The sequence below is a fragment of the Anopheles coluzzii genome, chromosome X (genome assembly GCF_943734685.1).
Source record: "Anopheles coluzzii chromosome X, AcolN3, whole genome shotgun sequence".
NCBI classification, from domain to species: domain Eukaryota; kingdom Metazoa; phylum Arthropoda; class Insecta; order Diptera; family Culicidae; genus Anopheles; species Anopheles coluzzii.
The window spans coordinates 20,918,124-20,934,488 of NC_064669.1; the positions used below are offsets into that span (position 1 = coordinate 20,918,124).

General features: G+C 40.5%; 2 protein-coding genes across 2 annotated transcripts; one reads left to right on the forward strand and one right to left on the reverse strand.

The window, feature by feature from the left end:
• The first annotated feature begins 398 nt into the window (after positions 1-398).
• On the forward strand, positions 399-983 carry LOC120947558 (uncharacterized). The gene has a single exon (XM_040362980.2). The coding sequence runs from the start codon at positions 399-401 to the stop codon at positions 981-983; it is 585 nt and encodes a 194-aa protein (XP_040218914.1).
• Positions 984-6,626: 5,643 nt separating this feature from the next.
• Positions 6,627-12,219, reverse strand: LOC120958518 (uncharacterized). Its single transcript, XM_040381379.2, has 2 exons — positions 10,890-12,219; positions 6,627-8,291 (listed from the first exon to the last, which is right to left on the reverse strand). Exons 1-2 carry the CDS (start codon positions 12,159-12,161, stop codon positions 7,452-7,454), a joined length of 2,112 nt encoding a protein of 703 aa, XP_040237313.2. The 5' UTR covers positions 12,162-12,219; the 3' UTR covers positions 6,627-7,451.
• Between the last annotated feature and the right edge of the window lie 4,146 nt (positions 12,220-16,365).

Here is a 16,365-nt window from a genome sequence, read left to right on the forward strand (position 1 = left end):
GTAAGCAGCTCGAAGAAAATCGCGCGGAATATTTGTTCCGCATTGAACTTTAGTGGACTTTGAAATATGTCTAAATATTTGGAAATAGCCCTTTAAAATTTGGTAGCTCTATATCCGCTGTCAAATGCTACTGACCATGACCAGCCTGGACCAGCTATTCCTGGTTTACTTGTCCTTATGCGCCTCGATGTGACAATAGCGAATAAACGCTCTCTTGAATCCTGAACCTCAACCGTGTAAGACGCCTTTCCAAAGCTCATCCGAAGCCCCTGTGCTAGTGTTAGGGAACCGTATAATTTCCCTAAAGTGGTGACCCTGACGTGATAGTGAAATCCAAAAGCTCAAGCTAAACATCCGTCCAGCGAAGCGACCGTGTTTTTTTGCGCCTGTGACACGAGATGAATCCCGAAGCAGCGTTCCCTACCGCGCCGAGCGCGGTTCCCTGCACTTCCCATGCAGGTGTCAAGACGGAGACGAAGGAAAGGCACGTGATATCAAAAATCACTATCCCCGATTTCGACGCGGACGATGTCGATACCTGGTTCCTCTGTCTGGAAGCAGCATTTAGCGTAAACGACGTAAAATCGGACAGGCAAAAGTTCAACACCATCATCGTGGCGCTTGGTAACCGTGCCAAATATGTTTATGAAGCCATCGCTAAGTGCAACAAAAGCGAGATCATCGATCGTTACCAGACGCTGAAAAACACCGTACTGGCGTATTTCCAGCCATCGGAAAACCAACGCTTAACCAGCCTCCTATCTGGCATTTCCTTGGGCGACCGGAAGCCTAGCATGCTGCTGTCCGAGATGCGAAGGTTAGGCGGAGAAGAATGTCCAGAAAGTGTGTTGCTCAACTTATGGCTCCGCGCACTGCCAAGCACCGTGCGATCTATCATCACTGCCATACCCAACGCAAAGCTCGACGATCAGGCGAACGTGGCCGACAAAATCATGGAGATCCACGTACCGACATTGCTGTAGTACAACGAGATGAAATCCTTACGCAGCATACAACTCATACAACGCCCGATTACATTGCATCACTGGAATAGCGAATCGAGGAACTTTCTCAACGGATGGACGAAATACTATCAGTGGACCGACGCCCATCGCAGCACACGTCACGCCCCCGCTACACATCATGGTCAAGGGCCGAAAGAGTTCATCGCGCGGTTATCGACAGCCGTTCTCATCCCACAACTGTAGATGGATATGCTGGTACAGTATCGGACAGAATGATAGGACCCTAGTGTTTTCAACGCAGCATGCACCCGTTGGGACAGGTTTATGTGTGGTTTGTGTGTTTGTGTTTGTGTGTATGTGCATGTGTGTGTATGTGTGTGTGTACATGTGTGTGTGTGTGCATGTGTGTGTGTATGTATGTTTTAATGTGTGTTTTAATGTGTTTAATGTGTGTGTTTGTTTCACAAGTATGTCGTTTCGTATAGATTTGTTAGTAGTTTTTTTGTGTTTTGAGTTAGATTTTTGATGTAATAAGTAGGACCACTGCCCTCGCGATCAGTGTTTTTTCGATATATTAACAATTAGGATCACTCTTTAGGATCATTAGTAAAAAAGAGAAAACGTTCGTCATATGCGTTAGAGGTCGAAACGTCGATGTATAGATAGATCGTGTAAAGGCAGCACACATAGACACACAGGAACAACCAATCGCTCAAGAAGATCCTCCCCGCTGTGCAAAGCAACGGAAGACGTTATGGCGTTCTGAGAATTTTATCATGCCTTCCTTTTCTCTCCAACGGCAAATTTGTCGAGCAGCTCGTCGAGCTGCCCGTCCCTGGCTCCGCCTCATACCCCTCGCCTGAGCGCGCAGTCAAAGCTTTGGATGTGTTGGTGCGTCAGACGGCCAATCGCTGTCAGCCGTCGTCCGTGCTTTTTCCCTCCATAGCGCCATCTCTTTCTCGCGTGTGGTCAATGCTCGCGAGCTGTTGTGGCGCCTAAAAATGCCGTTAACACTTTAAGCGCCGCGTCATATGAAATCGCACGACGGCTTTGTTCACCGCTCAGCTCTGTATCTGACGCTCACCAATTCTCTTGATAACGAATGAGGTAAGAAAGAGAGAACGAGAACGACATGTGCTACGCCGCTTATCGAAATGAAACATAAGAGTGATAATAGTCGCACGAACAATTGTCGCTCTCATCGCTCTCTTGTCATGCGCTACGTGCTCACTCGCAAACTGTGACGTCAGGCCGGCGGTCAAAGTGTTAACAAACATTGCGGCGATGAAGTTACATTTTCACAAATCAAACAAAAAAGCGCAATAAGTTCAATTGCTGCAATGTAAAAATGACTAAGGAATCGCTAGCTAACGCTGGTTTGCTATGAAACGCGCAGAATCCTAATTCGCATTAACATGTTCATCCCGACGCTGATTTTCATCAACTTTCCCTTCCACCAGCACCTAGAACGCAGGCTGGAAAGTTCACTGGCAGGCAGTGGGGCCTGCCATCGATCGGAACGTATTAAGCTGCTTTGAGCTTGCTTTCGTATGTTGTAGATTACACAGATATGCTGAGCCGTCTGCGCAAGGGTATGAGCGTACGTGTGTGTGCAAAACTGTCGCCAAATGTGTTTTTTCCGAAATGATATGATCCATCGGTCAAAGAAAGGAAGGTGTTCATGAAAGGCGGAAAGACGAATTGAGGCCCCTGTCAATGGTAACTGATGACAGGGAGGAGGGAGTAGTGGCACAAGCTGTTGGGAGATTGAACAGTATACTTAAATTGCCGGCGGGAAGGGGGGTGGCCATGGGACCCCTACGATCATCGGTCACAGGCCCTAAAATTATAGTAGCCATAGGGGGAGGGGAGGTGCAAATGGTTCTCCAGCCACGGAGCCCTAAAGACCATCTTTCCGGGGGCCCTTGTCGCTAATAAACTGTCCACTTGCAGACATACGGCATACTACAGACTAACGATCTTCGGCGACCGCCTAGTCCGCCTATCGTTAGGTCCGCCGCTGGTTCATGGCCGTGTTTTTTTTATCGTGGAGGTGCATCCTTCCCCCTGCCTGCAGCGTATGCATCGAGCAGGAGACAGTGTGGCAGTATGCAAGTTGCACGCTGGATAGGAGCGGTCCCGCGGCACCGTCATCATTCCGCACATCTGCATTCCCGTCGTGGGTTCTAACCGCGTATGAACCGTTCGCCGTAGCAAGAGGTGACTATCCGGCTACATGGTACTCAAGTCCTGAAAAGACCGGCATGATCGCGTAGGCCATTACGCCAATAATAAGAATAATAATAAGAAGAAGAACTTAGCATAGCAGTCCACACTCAGGGAAGGTTTTTGTTTTGACTTTGGTGCTGCCGGGTTTACCGCTGTGACGCGACAAATGCACGGAATGCACTCGACCAAAACATGAACCTACCGATCCGAACCTATTCCAAGACAGTGACGGTCGCACGGCGTCATGATACCGACTCAAAACCAACAAGCCCCCAGATTCTGGACGGACAGGTGCAGTATCATACGCGCACCGTAATAAACCAAACCAGAATTCTCTTTTGTATGGATTCAATTCAAAATGTTGTTTCCACTGCGGCCGCTAGCTGAATTGGAAAGAAATGTGCTAGGGTAAACGTACCTATAGTGGTGGTAGTACCAATAGTGGTGGTATTGCACTAAAATGCGACTCATACGATAAATTAACAGTAGTTAAGTTATATACGATATTGTGAAATGTTCTCTAGCCTTATACAAAGGATTTAAAAATGAAACAGGGCCATTCCGTTTCTTAGTGACCGAAAAATCCATTATTTTGTAAAAGGTATCAACATTTTTCCAAAATCCTTAGGATTTCATAACGAAACTCATATTTTTGTTAACGTTCTAAATGACCACATAACAACGCAATTATTAGTTTTTTAACATAGTTGTTATCAAATGATATTGTTTTATTCAAATTAATTGGCTTTTGACCATATTTACGTATTTTTAAGTGTTTTTTACGATAGTGCCATTATAGGTACACAAAACAGGCATGTTCCTATAGTGGTCCTAGTTCTAAAATCAATAAAAACAGGTAATTTTAGATTTTTTTCAAGGACATTTTTTACTTGTCGTACTGTTTTCATTAAAATAAGCAACAAAAATGAGTTTTCTGTAAGTAATTTACCAAACAAAGGCAATATTTCGCTTATTTGACTGAGTGAAAAATCGACTTCAAATCAAGCAAACTCTTCTGGGTATGGGTTGACGACAGGTACTTCAGTCAATACTTTCAATACTTTAGTCAATATTTTCATCAACCAAATTCATACATTTTTTACGATCAAATTACGAAAGAAATCATTATTATCGCAGTAATCCTTGCTATTCACACGAAAACAGCTTCAAAACTAAGTTATATTGATATTATACACTGTTTTGAGGCATCCTTGTTTACCACCACTATAGGAACACAATACGACGACTATAGGAACCATACCACCATTATAGGTACAACGAAGCAATCACAAAAATATGTATTTTTTGTATAGTCGATGTGTTTTATTGTAAAAATGGTTGTGATTGCGAAGATAAAACATATTCCAACTGTAATATGTTAAAATATTCAGAAATTGTCCTTCCTGACACTTTAAATCCATTAAAATACATCTGTACCACCACAAATTGCACCACTATTGGTACATTTACCCTACATATCACATGTACGTTTGCTTCGATCGTTTGTCTTTTTAATACCCCCAACAGCAAAAAAAAATAGATTAGTGTTAGGCGTTCTCATACGCTTGTTTGAAATTGGCTTCTTCACCCTCGATTGGCACGGGCATTAAATGGCCTCATCAGCAGCGGCACGAAATAAAATAAACCATTCATACACCGATAATACTTTAAATCCCAAAATGAACCAGCTTCTGCCGCATCGCCAAGGTCACACACAATAAATAAATGCTATACCCACCAAATACAATACACAATCGCAATGTACATATACACCAACGCATACACACAATCAGCTGACGGTGAAAGGCACGGGCTGAAGCGCAAGTATAAGGCAAGACAGGGACGGGAGAGGGAGTAAGAGGAAGAGGAGGAGGAAGGAATGGGCGCCAATATTTTTGAATTTTTCGGCCGTTGTTTTTCTCCGCCGTCTGAAATAGTTCATCCATTTCTTCAACAGATGGCGCACGTTCCGCACCTAAAAAGTGCAAGAAATACGTTGGCTATCGTAGTTTTGGCTGAAGTCTAGCGTATTTTTTTGCGTATTTTTTTGACGCAAAACGACGTAAAAAACTACGCAGAAAACTGCTCGAATTTGCGCAGCGGGTAGCTCATCCGAAGCCCTTGTGCTAGTGTTAAGGAACCGTATAATTTCCCTAAGTTTAGGGTCGTTCGAGAGAGCGCGCTGTATGTGTTTATCTCTTTCCCGCACAAAAAGATCGAGCAGTTTTTGAGCTCGGTTTCTAGCTCGCTTTCTGCTGAAACCGATCGAGAAAGCGAGCAGAAACGTGAGAAAGAACCGATCGAAGCTCTTAATCGATTGAAGCGTTTACGGTCGTTCGAGAGAGCGCGTATATGTGTTTATCTCTTTCTAGCAAAAACGCTCCGATACGCGACCGTGTTGGCGCAAAAATGATAATGGTCGAAAACTAGTTCACACCCACGTCCTCTTTCTCCCCTCCTTTCCCTCCTTCCCCATCCTTTCACCTCGCTTATTATTATTGGTTCTTGCTCTGTAGCTAGGGTAAATGTACCTATAGTGGTGGTAGTACCAATAGTGGTGCTATTGCTCTAAAATGCGGTTTATAGGCCAAATTAAAAGTAATTAAGTTATTTAAGTTAGTGTGAAATGTTCTTTAGCCTTTTACAAAAGGGTTTAAAATGTAAATGGGGCCATTCCATTTCTTAGTGTCCGAAAAATCCATTATTTTGTGAAATATGTCAACATTTTTCCAAAATCCTTAGCATTTCATAACGAAACTCATTTTTCTGTTAACGTTCTAAACGACCACATAACCACGCAATTACTAGTTTTTCAACATAACTGTTATGAAATGTTATCGTTTTTCTAAAATTATTTGCCTTTTGACCATATTTATGCATTTTTAAGTGTTTTTTACCATAGTGCCATTATAGGTACACAAAACAGGCATGTTCCTATAGTGGTTATAGTTATAAAATCAATAAAAACAGGTCGTTTTACATTTTTTCGAGGAAAATTTTGACATGTCGTACTGTTTTCAGTAAAATAAGCAACAGAAATGAGTTTTACGAAGGTAATTTACCAAAAACAGGCCAAAATTCGCTTATCTGGCAGAATGAAAAATTGACTTCAAATCAAGCACACTCTTCCGAGTGTGTGTTGACGACAGGTGTGATGCAGTACTTTAGTGAATAGTTTCATCAATCAAAATTATACATTTTTTTACGATCAAATTACGCAAAAAACCAATATTATGGCACTAATCCTTGCTATTCATACGAAAACAGCTTCAAAACTAAGTTATATTGACATTTTAAACCATTTTTGATGCATCTTTGTTTACCACCACTATAGGAACACAATACGACGACTATAGGAACCATACCACCATTAAAGGTACAACGAAGCAGTCACAAAAATATGTATTTTTTTGAAAATTTGATGTATTTCAGGGTAAAAATGGTTGTGATTGCGAAGATAAAACATTTTCCGAAACATATGTCTTAAAATATTCAGAAATTGTCCTTCCTGACACTTTAAATCCATTACAACACATCGGTACCACTACAAATTGCACCACTATTGGTACATTTACCCTACATTGAACGAGAGGCTGAGAAATTTTCAATCGCTTTGCGCAGCGGGCAGTTGGACTTCGTTCCAACACCGTCGTATGCGTGTATTGGAAACGTTGCCTGTCAACAACTGTCATACGTCACAGGGTAACGACCTAGCTCCTGTACGGAGAATGACCTTTCCTAGCTGTCGTGATTTAAGGTTCTTTTTGACATTTTTTTTTTTATTTCAAATAAGTTCCTTCTTATTAAAAGGGTTCTTTAATTTATATTAAGCTTGTTCTAGCTTTACGTCTGTCTTCGACTTCTCTAAACACAAGACTGAATCGTTTCCTCTTTTGACGTTTTCTTCATTTTTCTTGCCTGACGTTTCCTACGTTTGGGTTTTATTTCGCCCTGATATTGCTATCTCTCTCTGCTTCTCCATTTCCGTCTCCTTCTGATTCGCCGGCTATTTGAAATCTCTGTTACGTCGCAAAGCCGGTTACGTTCTTCTATGTGAAATTAATTACTTTCTTGATGTTTTTAGTACAAGTTTTACGTTCTCTCTTCTTTTGCTCCTCCTATGCTATTTCCATTCTCTACATCTTCCTCCTTTCCTACTCTTTCTTTTCCTTCTTTGGCTCAATAACCGATGTCGGTCAAGGCCTGCCTGTACCCACTTGTGGGCTTGGCTTTCAGTGACTAATTGATTCCTACTCTTTACTGGTTAATATTATACAAAACTGCATTTTTAAACCTCTCTGGTAAGCGAACTTCTCGTTTTGTTCGACTATTATTAATGGATTCGGCCGTTTGTGTAACAATTTTTGGTTCAGAGTATTCCAATGTCTCACTATTGCTATGCTGTTGCCTTTCTTTTTGATCGTCTACCTCTAGAGCACGCTTAACATCGCTTACGTTCCTAGTTAACTTTGTCCCTCTTTCGTTCACTAGTACAACTTTTGCCCCATCTCTGGCTAGTACAGTATACCTTTCGTTTGAAAATGTGGGATCGGTTTTTGTTTTTTGTACAATTGCTACAACCACCCTATCGCCGACCATTATATTGCTATCTTTCGCCCCCCGATGTTTGTCAGCATACGTTTTGCTAACTAGTTTTGCAAACGCATCGTCCTCTCGTACTGCCAAGCGGTCCAGCGGTTGCCTCGATTCCCACAGGCACGGGAAAGTGCCTCGGTAACGCCATCCCACTAACAGCTCAAATGGTGTGATGCCTAAACGAGAATGGTGTTTCCTCGTGTTGTGAGTATGGATATACTCATCCATTGCAGTCTTCCAGTGTTTTCCTTCGGCTTTAGCAGCGGCCATGGCCTTAATCACCCCTTGATTTTGTCGCTCAATAGCTCCATTTGATTGTGCACTCAGAGGTAAGGATTTACGTACTCTCACCCCTTTGGACTCCCAGAAATCTACAAACTCTGTGCCCTGGAACGGAGGCCCGTTATCGCTCTGGAGTATTAAAGGCAAGCCCCAAGTGGAGAAAATGCTGCATAATGCCTTGTTTGTGTGTCTGGCGTCCGTTTGTCTCATCTCGATTATCTGTAAATATCGAGAATACGTATCAACAATAATTAAAAACTCACCACTTCCGCAACCTTGTATCGATAGAAAATCTATCTGGAGGATTTCCCATGGTCCGTTAGGGAGCTGACGACTGGATAATGGGATCGGTGGACCTTTTCTCGTTATCATTGAGCACGTTTCGCAACCGCCCACGTAGTTCACTGCTTCCTTTGCCATATTTGGCCACCAGAAAAATTCGCGAAGTATTCGTTTCGTCGCCCCGCATCCGACATGTCCGCGATGTGCCGCTTCAAACGCCTTTGGCCGAAGGATACCAGGCAGTACAATTAAGTCTTCTTTGAACACTAGCGGTCCCAGAGTACGAAGATGTTTTGATTCTGATTCGTACCGCTGTAATTCCTTAGTCCATTTGCCACATTTTAGTGCCTTACGTACTTTTATCAGGTCAGGGTCTTCCTCCGACGCGGTTTGTATTTCGGTCCACGTAATGTTCATATCTGCTGCATCTAAAGCGTACAGGAGGTGTTTATCGTCCCCGTCATCAAAGGGTTCATCCGTTTGTGAACTGTGTATTAGTCTTGATAGCACATCTGCAACATTTAGGCGACCCGGTACGCTGCCCGCCGAATATGAATTGATTTGCCTCGGAATCCGTCCTGACAATAAATGATTTATTAATTAAGTAGTACTTATACCTCTCAACGCCCCATACGATAGCTAGTGCCTCTCTTTGTGTCTGTGGATATCGTTGTTCTGCATGTGTGAGGGCTTTTGATGCGCATGCTATAATACGAGGTGTTTTATTTTCATCGAATTGAATGAGGATTGCTCCTAGACCCGTTGGTGATGCATCCACAAATAATTCTGTGTTATCTTTGATATCGAAATAGCCCAGTTTTGTCACTGCTTAGAGTGCTTCGTGTTTAAGATAACCGAATTCATTTTCTTCCTCTTCTGACCAGTAGAAGTTGTCAGATTTTGCTAATGATCTTAATTTTATTGTTTTATCTGCTCGATGGGGGACGAATCTTTCAATGAAGTTAATTAAGCCTAAAAAGCTTTTAACCTCCGATAGTGTTTCGGGTCTGCGAAAATTTGCAATTGCCTTCTTTTTGTCCTCTTCGACTCTCCAACCGTCTCCCGATAACTTAAATCCGAGGAATTTGACGGAACGGGCTGCGAATACGCACTTGCTGGTGTTAAGGCAGACATTATGACTACGTAAACGTTTAAGAGCTGCTTGCAAGTTCTCATCATGTTCTAGTTTGGAACGCCCGTAAACTAGAATATCGTCCAGATAGTTTAGAACCCCCCGACAATTCTCCAGAACTACGGTTTGAAGTAGCTCTTGAAATATGTCGGGTGAATTACACAGCCCAAATGGTAATCTTTTGAAACGATATGTGCCATTTCCTCCGAAGAAGTTTGTTAGGTGGCGACAATCCTCGTGTAATTCAACATGAAAGAAAGCGCTCGTAAGATCGATTGTAGAAAACCAGGATGCTCCATTTAGTTTAGCTATAATTGCTTCGAGCGTTGGCATTTTGAAGGGTGTCCGTATGATGTTCTTGTTGGGCCCTCTTAAATCAACCACTAAGCGAATGTCGTTCTTTCCTTTTGGGACGACTAACAGCGACGAGTAAAATGACTTCTCCATTGTGTTGGTGACCTTTTCTATAATTCCTGACTATAATAACTCCTCCAACCGTCGCTCGGTTTCTTGTCTAAATGCCGGAGGAATATTAGTAAAAATATTTCTTGATGGTGCGGCGGTTTTGTCGTAGAAAATCATGACGGGGCAACGTTGAACTTTGGAAATTCCTTTGTCGTAGATAAAACGAATATTTCTCCTGGTGATATTTTTGGTGTGAATCTTCCTGGAGGAGAATTAATTGGAACGTTTATTCCGAGTTGTAGTACACTGTATCTCAATGATGTACTTCTGCTTAGTAGCGGTCTAGCTTGTTGTATAACGTAAAACTGTTCCATATAGCAGGGACGCTCCTCAGTAATACGTAATTGTGCCGCAAACGAGGCTACAACTGGAATTTCGCCCGTCATTCCATAAGCTTTTAGCGGTCGGTCTGAGCCTCCTTTTAAATTAAATATAATTCCTTCGGTAACGCCGCTATTTTTTAATTGGGTGAAGGTATTCGCGTCTACTGTATTCACGTCTGCTCCCGAGTCAATTAAAAAATCCACGGGAATTCCCGCAACATAGCCTCGAATGATTGCTTTGTTTGAGTTTTCGTAACAAAAAGAAGCGTAGAATTGTTGGCTATCGATTGCCATTACTTCTGCCTGTAAAAAAAATGTGTGAGTAAGAGTGTATGGAATTTTTCAAGCGACATTCATTTTCCTAACTATTTTTTTCTTTCACAGTCGCAAGTTGTTTTGTTGAACTAGATTAATTGGGATGTTATTTAATTTTTGAAAATGTGGATTATATTTCAGCGTTAATAAGATTGTATAATAAGGAATTCGTTGTACCATTCAATAACTATTAAGTAAATTGGAAACATACCATGAGAATTTTAATATCGTTTAAGGATAATACGAAAAACATTACACGATGAAATGACATCCCTAATTGTTTGTTTCGGACAGACTTACGGTTTCTTTGTCCTCATCCGCTATTACGTTCACATTGTCTTCGCCGTTTGTGATTGCTGCGATCTTCCGTATTTTTGGATGGTGCGGTCCTTCTTCCTCTGCTGGGCGGCGTTTTGTTCCTGCATAATTGTTACACGCGCGTTCGATGTGGCCCATGGATTGACAACGACGGCAGCGTTTGTCAATAGCGTGACAATTTCCTGGAGTATGGAAAAAGCTCGTGCATCTCCAGCACTGCGGTCGTCGTGTGCCTGAATTTTTATCTGCATTAGCTCTATGCATGCCTCTGCCTTTTTGCATACTCCCCGATCGTTGATAAGGTCTTTGAGGTCCGTACATGTTCTTCCAGTTATCCCGCTCTATTGTTTCGGATCGAGCTCCGTAACCAGTTTGGGGTCTGCGTGATACCGCCGCTACTACTGCAGGAGCCCTGGTTTGCTGATGGTTATTTTTAAATATTTCTTCGTTTAGCTTTTCGATCTCGCATTCCCGCACCTTGTCTATTAAGTTTGTAATAGTACCGTTTTTACGTACAATTTTCCTTGCTGCTTCGCGAATCCTTACGTTCAAAGCATGCGATTGAATCACGTCTGCTACTATTTCAGTCATTTGTTCGTCATTGTAGTCACATAGCTTAGCAAGTTCGATTATTCTTTTAACGTAAGCCAAATCTGTTTCATCGATATTTTGAGTTGACGATCGTAGTTTTTGATTCCGCAGGAATATGTAGTCCCGTGAGTTGTAATGCGTCTCCAATCTTTGAATCGCATTTGAGTATGGACGTAGTTCTTCGTTTGCATACTTGATGTTAGACTGAATACTATCGAGCATATCTATCAACTTACTGCCTGCCTTCATTTTGAAAGCGCTTATTTTCATGTATTCACTAGTAATACCAGCGAAATGCATTCCTGCTTCGAATTGATCCTTCCAACGAACGAATGTTTTTTTATCGATTTCATCCTCCCCCTCTTTGGGCTTACACTCGGATATTTGAAGCGTAGCGAAAGACATTGTTGATATTATGGATGGTTCGTTAGAAAATTGCAATGGATCATGAAGTGGAGTTGGAGCTGCCCGTGGTGATGTTCCCAACCCAGAATTTTCAATCGGTTCTTCTAGCCAACCACTCGCCTGCGTAGATTTTTTAGCCAATAGTGAGGAAAATTTAGCGTTACGCATTTTCTCTTCTCGCAGAGCCTTTACTAACGCTTCGACGTCCGGTGCTGTTTTGTTACTTTTGCTAAAATTATATGTGGAAGAATTTATCATATTGCGTTTTGTAAGATATGTAGACGCGTATTGATGGATACAACTGCATATGTATAGACAAATGCATATGTACATCTGTATACATAAGTACACATATTCACACATATGCACGTACACAAACACACATACCCATGTACATATCACTATATATTATCATAGACAGTGAAGTATTTCTTTAATACGATCTTGATTTTCTTGGAATTTTATATAATTATAAGTAATACGGATTAAATGTACGGAAGTAAATGTATGAACTATGATGAGTATGATATCTTGTACAAATTATTTTTGTTTTTATGGTTGTACATGAATAGTGAAAAATGTAAGGGTAATTAACGAGCATTTAGTTCTAAAGAACTATACTTGCTGCCTATATACATCCATACATGCATGTACATATATCCATATATACATACATATATATATGTATATACATAAAACCATATACATCTATATAAATATATACATACACCTACTCTCAAATACGTATACATATATAAATAAAATATTCCCGAAAGGTCCCACACGCTATGACTTTAAGACATTAGTAATTTCAAACTTGTGTTCTTTCGTAGATAACGAATCATGGATATATCGTAAAATAATGTTTTTTTGAATAATGTGTTAAATAACACTTATATGCGGTGATTATTGTTTTTATGTTATTATTAGGGTCGTAAATTGTAGTAAAAAACATTATCTCTTTTATGCAGTAATTATCGGCTTTATGTCCACTCGGAGACACCGAACAATATTCCTCCAATTTTCCATTTTTAGGTACATTTTCAGGTTTACGTCCACCTGGAGCACTGATGTCCTAATATCCTCACGGGGATTTCGAATTCTCCGCTCGGAGAGAATCTTTCTTTTGTTATAATTATCGGGTTTACGTCCACTCGGGGACACCGATATTTTGTTATCATCACAGGTATCTTGAATCCTATGCTCGAAGGGCATCTCTCTTTTACGGTAACTATCGGTTTTACCTCCACTCGGAGACACCGATTTTTTTTAAGTTAATTTGTGTTGTTTTACTTATCTAAATTATATGATTATTTCCGGGTTTACGTCCACTCGGGGACACCGATGGCTTGATGTCCTCGTAGGGTTCGTGAATGTTCCGCTCTGGGAGTATTTTTCTTTGCTATAATTATTATTACTATTAGTATAATTATAATTGTTATTGGTTTTACGTCCACTCGGGGACACCAAACAATGTTTTTCTTTCTTTTTTTTATTAATTTAATAATACAAATTCTAAGGTTATCGGTTTTACGTCCACTCGGAGACACCGATTTTTCAGTTAATTTGTGTTGTTTTACTTATCTAAATTATATGATTATTTCCGGGTTTACGTCCACTCGGGGACACCGATGGCTTGATGTCCTCGTAGGGTTCGTGAATGTTCCACTCTGGGAGTATTTTTCTTTGTTATAATTATTATTACTATTAGTATAATAATAATTATCATATCCTCTCGGGGACACCAAACAATGTTTTTTTTTTTTTGATTAATTTAATTATACAAATTCTAAGATTATTTCCGGGTTTATGTCCACTCGGAGACACCGATATTATGCTATCCTCCCTGATATCTTGAATTCTCCACTCGGGGAGTATCTATCTTTTGCGGTAATTATCGGTTTACGTCCACTCGGAGACACCGAACCATATTTATTAATTTATTTATTTATTTTTTTATTATGCAAAATATAAAATAGTTCTTATTTACGCTCACTGTAACATCATGATTTAGGAGCCGCCCACTGTGCGTCCGTGAAGTCCCGTGCGCAGAGTACGACTCGTCCTTAAAGAACATTGTTATTCTCTATAATAGTCACCATTTTCTAGGCGTACTTGATCAAAAAATGCAGTGTATCGCTTTGTAATTAAATTTCTTTTGCTTTTTTTTTTTTACAAAAAAAAATCATCGTGTGTTTGCGGTTAAAATTCTTGGTTAACACGATTTACACAGCGTAAGCATATTTCTCTCATATGTCCATGCCGTTTAATTTGCATATAAAACAATAGCGAAATAATATAATTATATAAAGTTTTAAGGGTTCTAGCCTTTGTAATTGTAATCGCCTCTAAAGATATATACTATATATTATTAGTTAGGGCATGATAAAATTATATAAGTATTTTTGTTCGATTTTGTGTCCACCCGTGGACACCGATTAAGAGTCGGGAGCGGCCCACAGTGCAGCCGTAAAGTCCCGTTCGCAGAGTACGAGCCGGTAAATGCGATCCAACGCTATTCTCTTTAGAAGACGCCATTTTCTGTACGCGCCTCTTTGGCAGCTCAATGTAGCGCTTCACCATTTCCACTTTAGCACCTTTCACATAGACCATTTTTTTGCCTAGCTGACTTGTTGTATGAAAAGAACAACCATATAGAAACCTTCGCTCTGGACATTAACTTTTCTGTTTTTCTGTTTTTCACGCCGGGCTCCTGTACTGTTAGCACCGCGTTCCTTGATCACGAGAAAAAAAAAAAAAAACTCGCACGCACGATTTACATGCGTAAGCGCCCTTCTTCTACTTTTTTCCCCATATATATATATACACACATACACACATACACACACACACACACATACATATATATATATACACATATACACATATACACATATACGCACATACACACATATACATGCCCATATATATATATATATATATATATATATATATATATATATATATATATATATATATATATATATATATATATATATATATATATATATATATATATATATATATATATATATATATATATATATATATATATATATATATATATATATATATATATATATATATATATACATATATGTCACTTCTATTTCACTTATTATGGGTACAACCGACAACCTTATTTCACCGAATCAGCGTATACATTTTTGAGTCTTGTAATATTTTCTATAAAATTCTTTTGATTTCTGCAGCAAAATGGCTGCCAAGCTGATGTGCGAATTCGCACGCTCTCATACTTGTCGTGTTTGCCAATTCTCATCGATTAATATTCCACGCACAGTCTACTGTAGGCTGTACTTACCGAGTTGCGCCATTGTCGTGATTTAAGGTTCTGTTTGACATTTTTTTTTATTTCAAATAAGTTCCTTCTAATTAAAAGGGTTCTTTAATTTATATTAAGCTTGTTCTAGCTTTACGTCTGTCTTCGACTTCTCTAAACACAAGACTGAATCGTTTCCTCTTTTGACGTTTTCTTCATTTTTCTTGCCTGACGTTTCCTACGTTTGGGTTTTATTTCGCCCTGATATTGCTATCTCTCTCTGCTTCTCCATTTCCGTCTCCTTCTGATTCGCCGGCTATTTGAAATCTCTGTTACGTCGCAAAGCCGGTTACGTTCTTCTATGTGAAATTAATTACTTTCTTGATGTTTTTAGTACAAGTTTTACGTTCTCTCTTCTTTTGCTCCTCCTATGCTATTTCCATTCTCTACACTAGCCAAGCTTCCACATCCACATCTACACTTTTGCTTCCACATCGCATGAAATGCCGAATTGCATGCTATGCAATTCCGCGCACAACTTTCTGAAATGTCCGTGTCGAGCGGATGGACCCGAAGGAACGCCATCGTTTTGCTATGACCTCGCGTTTGTGCTTAAATTGTTTACGGGATAATCATATGGCTCGAGATTGTCCATCACAGTACAAATGCCGTTACTGTAATACCACACACCGCACAACATTGCTCTACGCACATAACAGCCAAGGTTCCAAAACACCACAGCATCACGCTCACCATAACCCAAATATCACTGCACCTCAGCAACACACACACAACACCACTAGCGATCACACAGCCACAAACAGTACATAACGCACATTTGCCGCAGCATTGCAGCATGTACCCGTACAAGTCCTACTCCAAACTGCTATGATAAATATTATAGACGATTTCGGAATAGCACATCCTGTTAGACAGCGCGTCGCAACCGAATCTAATAAGCGATAGACTCGCTCATCGCTTATGGCTGAAGAAAAGTAATGTGAATATTACCGTCATTGGAGCAGGCCAAGCTACAAAGACAGTACGGGAGTCCGTACAGGCACAGATTGTCTCTCGATCCAATTTGTTCACGGTAAACGCTGAGTTGTTGATTGTTGACAATTTGATTGCTAATCTACCAACGCGCGACATAGACATCAGCGATTGGAAGATACCACCTGG